The sequence below is a fragment of the Notechis scutatus genome, chromosome 6, assembly GCF_049901735.1.
Source record: "Notechis scutatus isolate UNSWTSFEM ecotype Mainland chromosome 6, rNotScu1.2, whole genome shotgun sequence".
Taxonomy (NCBI): Eukaryota; Metazoa; Chordata; class Lepidosauria; order Squamata; family Elapidae; genus Notechis; species Notechis scutatus.
The window spans coordinates 71385046-71400526 of record NC_142014.1 but is presented as its reverse complement, the minus strand read 5'-3'; the positions used below and the strand labels follow the sequence as shown (position 1 = coordinate 71400526).

General features: G+C 39.2%; 1 protein-coding gene across 4 annotated transcripts in view; it reads right to left on the bottom strand.

The window, feature by feature from the left end:
- Positions 1-15179, bottom strand: part of AEBP2 (AE binding protein 2) — a 47938-nt gene extending 32759 nt beyond the window's left edge. For 2 of the 4 annotated variants that reach the window (XM_087968739.1, XM_087968741.1), the window contains exons 1-2: positions 14364-15179; positions 1578-1785 (exon numbers count right to left, since the gene is read on the bottom strand). In XM_087968739.1, the coding sequence (XP_087824865.1) occupies positions 1578-1785; positions 14364-15118 (963 nt within the window). In that variant the 5' untranslated portion in view covers positions 15119-15179. The remainder of the gene's footprint in view (positions 1-1577; positions 1786-14363) is intronic. The other 2 variants (XM_087968740.1, XM_087968742.1) reach the window with 1 other exon arrangement.
- Between the last annotated feature and the right edge of the window lie 302 nt (positions 15180-15481).

Below are 15481 nucleotides of genomic sequence, written 5' to 3'. Positions count from 1 at the left end.
ACCCTTCAGTTAAATTATTTACTGTCACAACTAGCACTATATTGCATAAGACCTCAAAAATGTGAAACATGGTTTTCTTTCACTGACTTAAGGATAGGATCTAGAAAACCATCAGACAATTAGACCATCTTCTTCACAACTCATTCCTTCTTCCCCAATTTTCCAACTCCTCCAAACCAATTTCATTACTTCAAAAACAAGGAATATGGATAGTCCTTGACTTACGACCACAATTGAGCCCAAAATTTCTGTTGCTCGGTGAGATAGTTGTTAACTGAGTTTTGCCCTATTTTGCCATCTTTCTCGCCGTTAATTGAATCATTGCAATTGTTAATAACAAGGTTGTTAAGTGAATCTGGCTTCCCCATTGACTTGGCTTGTCGGAAGTTTGCAAAAGGGGATCACATGAGCCCAGGGACACTGTGACCATCACAAACCCCAGTTGCCAAGCTTCTGAATTTTGATCATGTGACTATGGGGATGCTGCAAGAGTCGTAAGTGCGAAAACAGTCATAATTCACTTTTTTCAGTGACACTATAACTTTGAATGACCACTAAATGGTTGTAAGTCAAGGACTAGCTGTATTTCTCTTAAGAGAATCTGTGCTCTTCCAATTTCTGAGTCTTCCATATAAATGCATACTTTAAAACTTCCATTATCTGCAAACGAAAATCTCTCGTCTTCAAAATCCCACTTATTCTTGCTTTCCCTTATATTGTCTTGGGACAGACGAAGCATTCAAAGGCAATCACAAAGCATGTTGGATCAAAGGGCCTATCCTTAAAAGTCCCCCAGAAGGCTCAGTGAAGTCTTTCTCCACCTTTGAATGTGCAGAGCCACTTTAGAGGTGATTCTGAAATCCCAACTAAGTGTTTCCTGTATACATACAGATGGGAACAAGTGGAGAATTGGATGCCGTTATATGCAGTCTTCCAACCAAAGGTGCTTTAGATTCTCAAGGAAGGATTCCTTCTGATGCTGACATGTTTTGTGCCATCACTCCTTTTGAATGCATTGCAAAGCCCTAACATCCACTTTCACAGGCAGATCATTCCTATCTCTAATCTTTATTCATCCTATTTTACCACTAAAAATCTATCTGACAGCTCCTGCTTCTCTATTTGGAAACGTGCACTGAATGATTGTTTTGGCTTTGCTTTTATTTGGCATTATCTCAAAGTCTATTTTTTTCTATCACACTTTTAGAACTATCATGTATTTCCCAATATTCTACTAAATTAAGAACTGTATCTGCCTCCGTATTCTCACCTGTTCCACCTGTGGTTGTTCACCTTTTCTTCAGCTCACTTTTGTCTATGATAGTAAACATCTGGAATACAATGCATTCCTTCGTACACGGGGTATCATTGTCCCATCATTCAGTATTCCTTATAATTTGTATTTCAAGTCTATTTTAGTTCCCACTCTTGAAATAACTTGATTGTAACAGTTTTAAGCTTTTTTGATTGGTTTTAAAAGGACACATTACAACACTGTACTTTTTTCCATGAAACATGTTTGGTTTTTGGTTTAACACACAGATGTTAGAATAGAAAATTTAAAAAAAAACACCAACCCCTCCTCGCTGACCATCTACATGTATGGACCGAATGTGATCTGCCAGATCCGGACTGGAGTTGAAGCAAGAGTGGCACTGGTCCCAGCAGCAGTTATAAGCAATACTTTTTGCAGATGAAGTCGTCACTCCCTGTCCATTCATCATGACTGGAGTTGAACGTCCACTGGAAATTGTACTGTCTACATCCATTATGGTACTGCTTATGCTGCAAGAAGAGGGAAAAATAATTAATATATTTTCAATAGAGGGACAATTTTGCCAAGTACATGGTTAAATACATTTATATCTTGTCCAACCAGTGTGTTAGAGCATTCAAAGCCACCAGGCTAAAAATCAGAAGACCATAAATTCTAGTCCTGCTTTAGGCATGATGTCAGTTGGATTACTTGAGTCAACTGCTCTTTCTGAGTCCTAGGAAGAAGGAATTGGCAAATCACTTCCCAAAAAAAGTTGCCAAGAAAATTACATGGATCTCCAATGCACTTCTCCAAAAAGAGGCACAGAATTTTAACATTACTGATAAACTTTACAAAATAAATATTTATGAATCAATTATACTGGTGTTATGTTTAAAGGAAGCAGCAACTTTCTCATGGGGACTTTAACTGGTCTGGAAGATATTTAAAATCTTAGGTGCCAATGAAACTGAACAATTCCTAAAGTAAGTAGAAAAGATAATATTACTATGCTTCATTCATTCCTATTCAATCTATGTTAGTGTTTATACAAGTAGTGTTTAATTTACCTTTAAAATCTACATTTTTACCTCATAATGACCAATTTTTCTCAGTAGCCTTTTACAATCCACCAGAAGATTGCAGATGTGCATGTGGGGAAACCTTATCAAGTTTCTAACATGAACATTTTATAGCTGGCTTGATCCCGCAAGTTAATCACAGGCTCCAAAGACCTAAATCAGGACTCTTCAAACTTGACAGCTTTAAGACTTGTGGTCTTCAACTCCCAGAATTCCTCCTCCAGTCATGTTTAGCTCAGTTGAATTCCATAAGAGTTGAATTCCATAAGTCTTAAACTTGCCAAGTTTGAAGACCCTTGACCTAAAGACAGAATAAAAGTAACAAACAAAACAGATGCCTTCCAGCCCTCTGTAGCAAAAAGTCTTACAGCAGCAAAAAGCCAATGAAGCTATTCAATACCCTCCAGGCACATGTAAACTTGAGGAAGCAATAGAAGTGCTTCTGAATTAAAATGCTTCCAGTATTGGGCACACTTAGGGGAGTGATAGACACTCAGTGATGTTGAGAGAGTGAGGCTTTCTCTATCTTGACTTAAATTATTAAAATATACCAATGTTCAAAGTTGAAGCCTCATTCAACTAAAACAAGGATTCAAGAAAAATAAGAGATGTTGTAGGTGTCCCAATGGACTTCCTTTCTTTGATGGAATAAGCTGTCTTCTTCAACAGAAGTTGAGGTATACATTTTTACTCTTTATTTTAAACTGGATACCAATAGCAATAATGCTTATTGCTTCATAGTGCTCTGCAGTCCTCTCTAAGCGGTTTACATAGTCAGCATATTACCCCACCAATCTAGGTCATTTTATCAACCTCGGAAGAATGAGTCAACCTTGAGCTGTTCAGAATCAAACTGCTGACAGTCGGCAGAATTAGCCTGCAGTACTGCATTCTAACCACTGTACCACCATGGCTCTAGGTTGCACTGTTGGTCTTCTACTGGATTTAATGATGTTAAATACAGTACTGTCTATTTAATTTGCAATGCCCAATTTTAAATGCCTTTATAAAAACATATTTTTATGATCTTGCTATTTTGGAAAAGAAATCATGAATTCTTGAAATATATGCATTAACTTTTTAGTAAAACTGCAAGTGAAATAGAAAGTTGTTCTATTAATTATAACTTCTGTCTCAGTTTTATCAGAATGAGATTTATTGTATTTTTTTGTAAAAAAAATCATTTTTTTCTTTAACATCTCTTAAGCCCTTCCTTCAAGCCAAACCGTTACGATCTTCAAATGTTTCTTTACGAAACTTCAAAGACCAGAGAAATCACATTCAATTTCAACAATGTCAAGGTTTCTTTTGAGTTTAGCTTGATTGCTTATGGCTTCATGGAAATATCTGGGTCGTGTTCTTGGCAACAATTTAAAGTATTTCGCCACTGCCTCCTTCTCATGCATCTCATAAACATATATGCATGCGTGTCTATTGGGGTATGTGGGGTTGGGATTTCCAGTCTAGGCAATGGCCCTGGTGCATTTCCTGGAGGTCTCACATCAAAGTACTAACCAGGGCCCAATCCTGTTATTACTTAATGGGACTTTCCAATTTACCATCTTAGAAATTATTCCTGGAATTTGTGCAGCACTTCTGAAGAATACTAGCCTCAGCCAACATTTTAGTAATCACTTAAGGTAAGGCTTATTATAAGCAGGAACCTAGATTCTCATCATTCAACAAAAAGTCCTGGGTGACCTTGGAATGACTGTCAAGGATTTCTAATTCTTAACAATACTAATTATAATATCCACACAAAAATTAAAACCAGCAACCTAATCAAGGCAATATAAACATTCCTATGTTCTCTCAACTAGTTGGGGGAGGGGGAGAAATCCTTCGGAAGAGCTCGGTCAGGATTGTCTGCCTAACAACTAATCCATCTGCTAACGAACATTCTTGCTTGCCAGATTAATCTTTGTGAATTCACCCTCCCTCCCCCAAAAGCTCTCCTAAGGCCTGGGATGTACAAGCACGTCAAGCTCAAAACAAATTTCTGCATTCCCACTTCAGAACAAAAGTTGGCTGTCTGAGTGGCAGCACCTCAAGTTTTCCGGTCAAAGAAAGCAACCTGAAATGTGCCATTTTTCTCCTGGAACAGGCCTTTTCAAGTGTTCTCGGCTTGGAAAAAAAAATGTGCATGTTCCAAGAGATTTGTTTTGAAGCTGGAAACCCTCCGAGGTACTTCAGGCTTTGTTCCAACAGAACACAGCCATCTTGATTATCGCACGCATTGTTTTGTTCAATTTGTTGTGAATTCAGAATTAGTCCTCCTTATATGTATTCACCTATTATTTTTTTTAGCAAAGGACAAAACTTTCTGTAAAAACAAATTTAATTGATTCATATCAAGAAAGCTGTGTTTGAACTTTATCCAATATTCAGTTTACAACAAATGGCTAAAAAAATGAAAAGTTCTAAAAGCATTGTGTAATTAATAGTATCTTTCTCACCTTATAAAATATCTTATAAGCTAGTATGTGCCTATTTCCATTTAAACATGCATGTGCTCCTATCCCCACTGTCCATTGTCTTCCTTGATCCCCATTTCCCTTTTTCCCTCATGTGTGTTTATCTAAAACTGGAAACTTTCAGGGAGTTTCCAAATTTTAGGTTTGTATTTTTGTATTGTGCCGTGTTTGCTTTAAATGCTTGAAATAAGACTATTGCAACTCTTTTACATTAAAAGACAACACAATAAATATACTTTGCTCCAGATATGCTTTTCTGTCCTCCTAGGAAGTCACTTTCATCATTACTGCTCAAAATCTTTTAGCAAATTTAATGAACAGTCCAGAAATCCACATCAGTAAAAACTTCACAGCAAATTAGGCAGAAGATACAGAAAATAATTTTGGCAGCCAATGGCTAAGACTGGTTAGACAACATAGAGAGGATTTAAACAATTTATAAATGTGCCCTAAAGCAGTGGCCCCCAACCTTTTTTGTACCGCGGCCCGGTACCGGCATCACAAAATGATCCGCGGCCCGGTACCGGCATCAGCACGCATGACAAGGCAAGGCAAGCCGAGCGACCGGCCAGCCAGCCGTCCCCTGCTTCTCCCCGCCACCTTCAACTCCTCCTTTGTACCTTTGTCGATGGGCTTCGCCGGGACGGCTTGAACGGTCGCTCGGCTTGCCTTGCCTTGGGTGCTGAAAGAATCCTCGCGCCTTAGTTTTGTTCGAAGCCCGCCCCCTTCGATGAAACTAAGGCGCGAGATTCCTTCAGGACTCAAACGCCGCTTTCAACTGGAAAAGCTCACCCGAAGCACTTTCTCGTCAAACAAGATGGCGGCGCCCAGCAAACCGCGGCCCGGTAGGAAATGTTCCACGGACCGGTACGGTCCGCGGCCCGGTGGTTGGGGACCCCTGCCCTAAAGAGTAAGATGAAGGCTACTGTCCTTCAGGAACAATTTAGCCCCCAAAGATTAGCAATTACATTAATGGTTATGGAATTCAGTATACTATACCTACAATGCAACCAATAGAAACATATTTCAGAGATGCAAACCTTACACTAACCTGGCTCTGAAGCAACAACACAGCATGCAAGCCAGTTTTCCCCAATTCACAACTCAGCCCTTATGCTGCTAGTTCTAGAGCAGGGCTCCCCAAACTTGGCAACTTTAGAACTTGTGGACTTCAACTCGCAGAATTCCTCAGCCACAAGTCTTTTAAAGTTGCCAGATTTGTAGACCCCTGTTTTAGGAATCATAAAATAAGTGTGTCTTTCAGCAGATGTACCTGGGTTTTTATTGCTGCATGACAAACAGGTTTTTAATTTTGAAAAGTAAACATGAAATTATAAAATGTTTTTAAAGATCTCCTCTTAACTCTTGCTCCATTAATTCTAACATGGAAGCTTAAAAAATTGATTTGTAAGCCACTAGAAAGCAATAAATCCAAGATCTTTATATGTACACATAATTCATCATGCTGGAAGTTTTTCATAAGCTGTCAAAATAGGAACAAGTCTGTTAACTTGTCAAAAAAATAAAATTCCTATAGACAAATTTATTTTCCAGAAATCTAGGAAAAATGAAAGTTTTTTGGAATAATTTATATTCCTGCCTTTAGTAATCAAGATTGCTAACACCTTAAAAAACAACCCAAATAACCAAATAATAAATTGCCACCCTGAACATGAAAAAAATCATATAACCTGAGTAATAAACGATATTTTTCTTTAAAAATACAAAGTAGAGCACCTCTATCAAATCTCATAATACAGATGGTAAACCTTAGGACACAAGCCATTTAGTAATAGTAGCTATAAATTATATCCAACATTTTAACTATGATGGGAAATATGCAGATGTTTTGAAATGAACATATGTTAATATAATCCAGCTGCCTATGAAAACTCTAGCTGCTGTACGTTATTAGATATCTAACCTGTAAAAATCATCAAACTCTCAGTTATACACATAAAACATGAAATATTCATGGTGAAGTAAGAAACATCTATCATATGAACAAATTTGAATCAGAAGAATTAGTGTTCTGTAGTAAATTTTTAAAAAATCACCATTACATCAATTATTGTATCTTGTTTCTGTCAGAGCAAGCACAATTTGCAAGAGAAGACTGCACCATGGGAGCTATGATAAAAACACATCTCTTTCTGGCCCTAGTCTTCTTGACTTTATGAAAATGCTATATCACAAGTGATTATTTTTTTCTTCGGATATTAATATTGGATGGTTAGTTCCAGATTAAAGAGAAAGTCCTAAAAGTACCTAGGCACCAAGACATCTTTATAGATTAATAAAAACAGTACTTTAACTATAACCAGAATTGCACCCAACCGGCAACAAATACAAGACCATACCACATTTTGCCGGTTAACAAGTGAGCCACTGTCTTTTATACCAACTGAAGTAGTCTTTAGGGCAGCTTCATGTGGAAATAGCTGTAGTACAGGTAGTCCTTGGCTTCCAACCATTCATTTAGTGACGGTTTGAAGTTACAACAGCACTGAAAAAAGTGACTTATGACTGCCACTTTCCAACCAATGCAACATTCCCCCAATTTGGGCATTTGTAAACAAGATTGTATTTAGGAAGCTACATTGTTCCAGGTTCATATAATCACCATTTATACTTTCCCAGCAAGCTTCCAACAAGGGGGGGGGGGGAGCTGGATTTGTTTAATGACCACCTGATTTATTTAACAATTGCAGCAATCCACTTAAAATCTGTAACGAAAGGTTATAAAATGGGGCAAAACTCACAACTGCCTTGGAATGGAAATGTTGGTCTCAGTGGTGGTAAAGTCGAGGTCATGTGAAAACCAATTTTCATTGTGAGATCCTAGAGCATCTGAAGTTTCTGAAATTGTTTCAAACACCGCCTTCTGTGGAGTCCACTAAATAATTTTACTTTCAGCATAACCGGAAGTAATACCAGAGTTGCAATTAAACAATGTAACTGGAATTAGAACTCAGAAGTCATAAATGCTTTTGTTGGGGGAGATAATCCTCCCCCCAAAAAGCAGCTAAAATCTGTATTAAAAGAGGCAATTCTTCACCCAACCAAATGCAACCTCACCACGACTGGAGCAAACTTCAATTTATTACCTCTTATTACTCTTGAACCAAGAATACAGCATCCTCCCACGGAAACAAATACATTATTTATACATTTTTTTTCACAATGTTAGCAAAACTTCAGAAGACTCCCTACTAGTTCACAAACAAGACAATAACTTGTAGAATAGTGCAGGCTACAAGCCAAGGCATCTAACAGAAGCCTCTTGATGGCATTGCCTTAAACCAGGGGTGTCCAACCTTGGCAACTTTAAGACTTGTGGACTTCAACTCCCAGAATTCCTCAGCCAGGCTGAGGAATTCTGGGAGTTGAAGTCCACAAGTCTTAAAGTTGCCAAGGTTGGACACCCCTGCCTTAAACTATACTTCTCAGAAGGAAACGAGGAATTGTAAGATAATGCCCTCAAGAAGCATCTCTTCAAAGACTGATTTCCAAGGCTCTAAAGCACTTGAAATGACATTCAGACCACACTACAGTGAACTCTAAAAAACTTGCATGGTTCCCCAGTTTATAGTCGTGTGACTCCAGAAATTTTTTTTTATCTGAAATTAAGCACAGGTAGAATTTCATACCATTTTCTTCAGCTCAAATAGACCAGGAAAATCTGTTATTCGTTTCATAGCTGGGGAGTAGGGTGTTTATAAAGAACATATGGAAAATGCTACTTGAAAATCCAGGCCTTGAATGAAAAACAGATGACGTTTCAAGGAGGCAATAAAATGTGCAGTGAAGTACACATTTTCACAAAAAGCAAAAAGAAATGGAGTAAGACTATTTTATCTGAGCCCTGGAGCCCCATAAAAACGACAGTACTATTCAGCTGCATTAGGTCTACCCTTCAATGATTCTGCCAAGAGTTCACTGAATTTTCAATCATGCACTTTAAACAACAATTATGCGATTTAGTTATCTACAACACTGTAGACAAAACAACTTCCAGGAAAGCCAACATTAACCTTATTAACCACAAACCACTCAAGCACATGCAGTCAAGCTTAATAAAACTGTAAGAATCCATCAAGAGGGTTTCAAGTTAGCTGGAATGAAATATTAGAATTAATATCATGTGATTGGTTAAAATATCCAGTTTTTTTTTTTTTGGGGGGGGGGTATTGGTTGCATTTGCCCAAAACACTGAGCTACAACTAGCTAACTCCAATTTAGGTAGCTTACTGTGTGAATCCCACCAATGGATGTTTATTCATTTGACAACTGAATCACATATAAATGAAGTGCAAACCTAACGATCAACCACAGTATTAGTAAAGGCTACCCTAAACTACAACACTACCATAGATGAAAAAGTAAAATTTATCATTATCTAAATATTGGAATGAGATCTTACTGCCTTCAATATTCTACCCTCTTAACTGAAAAGTAGGTATTTGATTAAAACAGTGTGAAAAAGCCTTCAAAGCCAGCTCATAACTGAAGTATCATGCTGTATCCAACATGGGATTGACTTGTAGGTGCAGCACTATTGTCTACAGTAGAACAATAAAAAAAGTGATAAGTTTATTAAGATGCAGAATTTCTGAAATGAAATAAGGTCACTCTTAAGAGTCCTTGCATGTGCTGCCTGTTCAAGAACTTCCAATCAATAATTCAATTTAAAACTAAAGACTGAAAGCGAAGATGGGGAAATGTTCCAAAACCAGCATTAGGAATCTCATAGCTAGCTACAGAAAATGCTGCTGTTATTTTTGCCAAAAGAATATATAGAGAGAAGAATGTCACATTCCTGTTTTTTTTAATCTTGAATCTGTATATAAATATTAAATAGATAATTCAAATTTGAAGATGTTATGCTTAACTTTGAATCATGTAGATGTTACGTCAAGCCTCACAGAAACATACAATTTGACCAATTATGCCTATACATACATTTTTGTGCATCTGTTTATCTTTTTCACTTCAGAATGAAAGGTTAGGCATTATGTTTGAAGGAATGAAGCTGAAAAGTTTCAGAGAATGCAAAACATTAGAATCCTCTTTACATTTTTAAAATATGTAAGTAATCAGACTAAAGTACACAGCATTCATGGGCACAGTGCTTCCTACAGACAGCGCATCAAGACCTCAGTGATACAACAGGTGTCTTCCATCTGATCTTGGAGATTTATAAGACTTCCAAGCCAACATGGCTAATGGCAATTTCTAGTCCAAAGCTGGAGAACTCCAGTGGGAACGGCTCCATAATCCCTCCCATACAATCTCCTTGCTTGTCTTTGTTGAGTAGGATACATACATTTGTTGAGTAGCATACATTGAATGTTAGAACATTCAATGCTTCAGAAACTTCACCCTTTGTAACTCTTAAAGCTCAAATCAATCATTCTATTCTTCCCCTATTCAGGAATTGTAAACCATTGCAAAGACAAATATCAAAACAGTCATGTACATATTAAAGTAGCTGTGGTGTGTTTTTTTTAAATATAATTAGGGGAATCTCTATTCTATATTGTTAAATGTTTTTTTAAATTTCTTTTACTTTTGGGGGAGCGTGCAAGCAACTTCCTGAAGTTAATGACAAAACAGCTTTTTCCCCATCTGTTCCTATGTATAAGCCTATATATCATAAATGCATATGGCAAATATTCGTCACTCTCAAACTTTTCTCTTACTGCAGATGGATGATTAACATTTAAAATGAAGTCATATAGTGCTATGATTATTGCAAGTTTACAAACAAGGGCAGTCCAACCCGTTCCAAACAGGAAATTCTACCCACAACCTTTTCCCATGCTCATTCTCTGGCACCTGGTACTTGGAACATATTGGCTGACCCTGGAGGTAATCACAATTGACAGCTATTATAACCAATGGCATCCATCTGCCAACTTCTCCAAAATCTCTGCTGGTAGCCTGGAGAATTCTCTTGAGCAAAGTTTTTTTTTAAAGGGGGCAAGGGAGAGATTCTCTTGCTTGGTCAGAAATCCTGTGTAGAAAACTGATTTTCACTGGGGGGGGGATGTCTGATCTGTCAAATTCAAGTGCCGTGTGTGTTTAAATTGATCTACAACTGTGAAATGCTTCTTTTAAGTGTATAATAACTTCCAATCTTTTAACTAACTTGTTTATAAAGGACTGATTAGCACAAACACTGGAATCTGTTTGCTTCACATAAATAATCATGGCCTTACATGGCTTTAAGATATATTGAAGATGTGTGTGATTTTTCTTGCTAAAAACAATCTTGTTTTTCTTTAAAAAAAAAAACACTGAACGATTGTCTGCATCCACGTCCATCATTACAGAAAGTTGTGGCACTAATTCTCAACAGAGGCTCTAGTATCTCAGAAATGACTGTAAATGAATTGTACTGGCATATTTGAAATAATTCCTTTCACAAACTCAACTCCTGACCTTTCAAATTTTATTTTCCTTTTGTTGAAAAAGTGCTGAAATTTCACCAAAAGGTTCTGCTCAGGTCACTAAATACAGAAGATAATCAGGAGAATGACATTCCTAACTACCTAGGAGTTGGGATGGACAAAAAAAATGTCTCTTATTCTTGCTGCATCTTGTGAAACCTGAACTTAAGGTTTGAAAGCTAAATTGAAGCTAAATTTTGCATAAAGAAAATTAAGACAAAAGCTCCTTCTCAGTTCTGCCAATCTGATTTCCAAGTATTTCTACCCCATCTTGATCACAAACCAAAGAAATTGTTTTTTTTTTAAAAGTAAATGACACTGGCAAGTCATAGTCATTTCAGACTCAGTTCTGCATTTTTTTAATCTGCTTGTATCTTATAAGAAAATATGTAAGTCAAACCAAAAATTCAAGGTGGTTTCTGAGACAAAGGGACATGACACTGTAAGAGCAATCATTTCAGATAAAATGTCCTATTCAAATGGTCCAAACTACTCTTTACTATATTGCCATGTTGATTTCTCCAACATTAATTCAAAGGCCATGTTAGATACAGAAAATCATGCAAATTACTTTGGTATGAACTATCATACTACCTCAGAGCTCTAGACCCTAACTTAGTTATGCAATCAGGTCAAATCCTGGAAGGAAACATCAGATCAAACAACAAGAAGAGCAATGCAGATCCAACTGCGTCTTCTAAAGCTTATACAAAGAACCCTTCATTTTCACTACTTACAATTTTCTTCTATCCTGCCTAAAAGCAATAAATGTTAAGGATTGACAAAGAATGAAGTTTTAGTTCTTAGCTTGTATATGTGCAGTCTCATTAGTATAAAAACAGAAGAGTGTCCATGACGCTCTGTCCACACGCAATATGAAAATAAAAATTGTTAGATAAAAGCAAAGCAAAGAATAGGTCATAATGGTGTTTTCTTCAGTTATAAATGTTAAGCTTTATCTAGCTATCTGTTGTGTCTAAAACACCTTTTAAGTAGGACATTACATGGGACTGAAGTAGATCAGGTTATCTTGAGACAATTTCCAAACATATAATTTAAACATTTACCCTGTGACTTTTTATCCCAGGCTTCCTTACACTGGCATGACCAGATGCAGGGGACCTGTGATTTTCAAAATTCCTAGGAAAGTCTAGGAAATAGAACAGATAAGTGCAATATTGTGAATGTTAGTTTGCTTTCTCTAGCACTTATAAAAGCATGAAGCACACTAAACCATTTTTCTAGGATCCATTGCCCACTCAGTACTTGCTTTTCATTAACGAATATTTACCTTAATTTTAATAGGTGAATCTATGTAAATCCACCATAACTGACTCCCTATTTTCCAAAAAGAATGTAACATCATATTGGTAATTTATTTTCAATATTAACGTAAACTGAAATGAAGAAGTAATATAGATATTTAACTTGACTGGGTTTTTTTTTTCATCTAAAAGCAATGATTAATAATGGTAACAAAATGTAACAGACCTCCAAATCACTAGTTGCATCACTGGTAGAATAATAATAGTGTCACTGACACCTGGTGCTTTAATTATCCTCTACAGAAAACTTTTATTATGCCAGAATGAACATGTTCAAAACTAATCAGGAAGATTAATCAAAGTCACTTGTTGAAATGGGCACTATAGAAATCACATACACCATCTTTATTTCAAAATAAAATGCAGTTAATTAACAACTCCATGATATCATTTATGTCATGAAAAATTCCCAACAGTTCCTTTAATTAAACTACCCTCTAGCATGGAAAGTGAAAGTTTTCAGGTTTTTCCAGGGGCTTTTCCACTAGTAAACACAGAGACAGAAAAAAGTCTCTGAAGTTGAAGCCATACAGGAAGAGGTGGGAAGAGGCTGTCAATTTATAGCCTTTTCCAAAGTGTTTGAAGTTGCAAAAAAAAAAAGAGGACAAGGTTTTATACTGCCCAGCATATATTTATACACTGCAGAAAAAATTGCATTCTGTATTTATATGGGGAAGTAACTTTTAGGTGGGGAATCTGTCCTAAATAAATTTAAATTTTAAGAGATATGGCTTACTACTTATCAAAACTAAGCACAATTTAGGTATATTATCCCTGAACTTTCCCAGAAACTACACATTCAACATGACTTTCTATAGGATTATATGGCAAGACACAAAACCAGACATGGCCTAGCAATTTTTAGGATGAATTAACACCTATTTTTAAACTGTATGTTTGATCGCAACCTGTATGTTAAAGAAGCAGCAGGGCAATTGAATAGTAATTTTATATTTTGCATTGGTGTATTTCATGTTTCCCCTTCTAGTGAAACACTTTTTAGGAACCCCAGCAGCAGCAAAACTTTTGCAATTTCTGTAGAAATCCAATTCCCACTGGATAATGTGCTATTGTTTTAGTAACTAAACTGAGAACAGATTTAAGTTAAAATAGTAGTATGAATCACCCAGATGACTTTTTCAACTAATATTTACATCAGTTCTACTTGAATATAAACACCATTAAAAACTAAGGGCGCATGTACTAAAAAAAAACCATATATATATGTGTGTGTGTGTATGTATGTATGTATATTATACACACACACATACATACATACATTTTAAGAAGTTAGTCCTGTAAAACCCACAAAACCAAAAGGCTTAACCTAAAAACATACCCAGCACCTACCCTTTTGTTCAGAAACAAAACGGATGTTCATCCATGGCACAAACTCACTTTCCAGCACCGATGCACACGCATTTAGATGTTTTAATGGGATCTCGTTTGGAAAGGAGGGCAGACTATGAATCACCTCATTCAACTATAATTGGGGGGGGGGGTGGGAAGAGATTTTGACTTTAAATCAAAAACCTTTCAAACCCAACCCATCCTAGTTTGAAATGGAGTACAAGAGGAGGATCAACGGAAAGCCAAAAGAGGGGTGGGGGGTGTATGTTAGTTAAGTGGGGCTGGAGAGAAGGTGGGTCATTTAAAAAAGGGCTTGTCTGTGGAGGGACGCCCAATGGGGATGGATACAACGCCCCAAAAGCGGGTAAAGGGGGGAAACCGCAACCCCAGAGGAGCCAGAGGGCCGCCGCCAGCAGGCTACCGACCTGTCCTCGGAGTCCATGCGGCTCAGCGGCTCCCCGTCGGAGGAGATTTCCAGGCTGCCCCTGCGGCCGCCCGACGTGGCACTACTGCAGGAGCTGCTGCCGCCGCTCCCCGTGCCGTAGCCCTCGTCAGCCCCGGCCGAGGCTCCTCCGCTGCTGCCGCCCTCCGCGTCTCCCTCGGATGCCGCCGCCGCCGCCGCCGCTTGTGGGGCCGCCGCCGCGTGACTGGAGTCCCCGCAGCCGCCGCTGCTGCCGCCGCCGCCAGGCCCTCCGCCCGTGCCTACGCCGGCCCCGCCCGAGTCGCCCTTGACGTCGGCCTCGCTACCGCCGGGGCTGAGCGAGCGGGTGTCGTCGGTGTAGCAGCCGCTGGAGCTGCTGCCGGCCTCGGCCTCTTCCTCCTCCTCCTCCTCGTCGTCCTCCTCGTCTTCGTCCTCGGCGTCGTCGTCGTCTTCCTCCTCGTCGTCGCCGTCCTCCTCCTCTTCGTCGTCGCCGTCTCCGGTCTGGCTGACGCTCTCCGGGCTGGGCTCCGACATGCTTTCCGCCCCTTCGCCGTTCAGCGCCGCTGGGGGCGGCTCGGCCTCAACTCCCGCCGCGGAGGTGGAGAAGAAGGAAGAGGAAGAGACGGAGGCGGCTTCGCTCTCGGCCGTCTCTTCGGCAGCGTCTCCGCTTGAGGGCGACGCGGAGGAGGAAGAGGAGGAAGAGGAAGGCGGCGGCAGGACCGCGGGCGGCTCCGCCATGTCGCTCAGCTCGGCCGCCATGACGTCTGGGAGTCGCCGCGCCGCTCCTGCCCTGGGAGTCTCAACCCAGCGCGCGCACGTGTACGTGCGGGCGGCCGGGGAGGAGGAACCCGGGCCGACGAGGGGGCGTGGCTTTCTCTGCGGTTGCGGTTGCAGCGCTGTGTGCGGTATGGAGTCCGCCTGCAGACAAAAGGGTTGGAAAGGATTCGCGGACCAAAGGAAGGCAGGCGCATGCGTGCGTGTATCCTGGCGGCCGCGGTCACTTAAACCAGTGCTGCTCAATCTCAAAAAACCCAGTCGATATGGACTTCAGTTCCCAGAATTCCTTAGTCAGCCGTTGGGGAGTTGAGGTCCACATCTTTTAAGGTGGTTCAACATTGATAA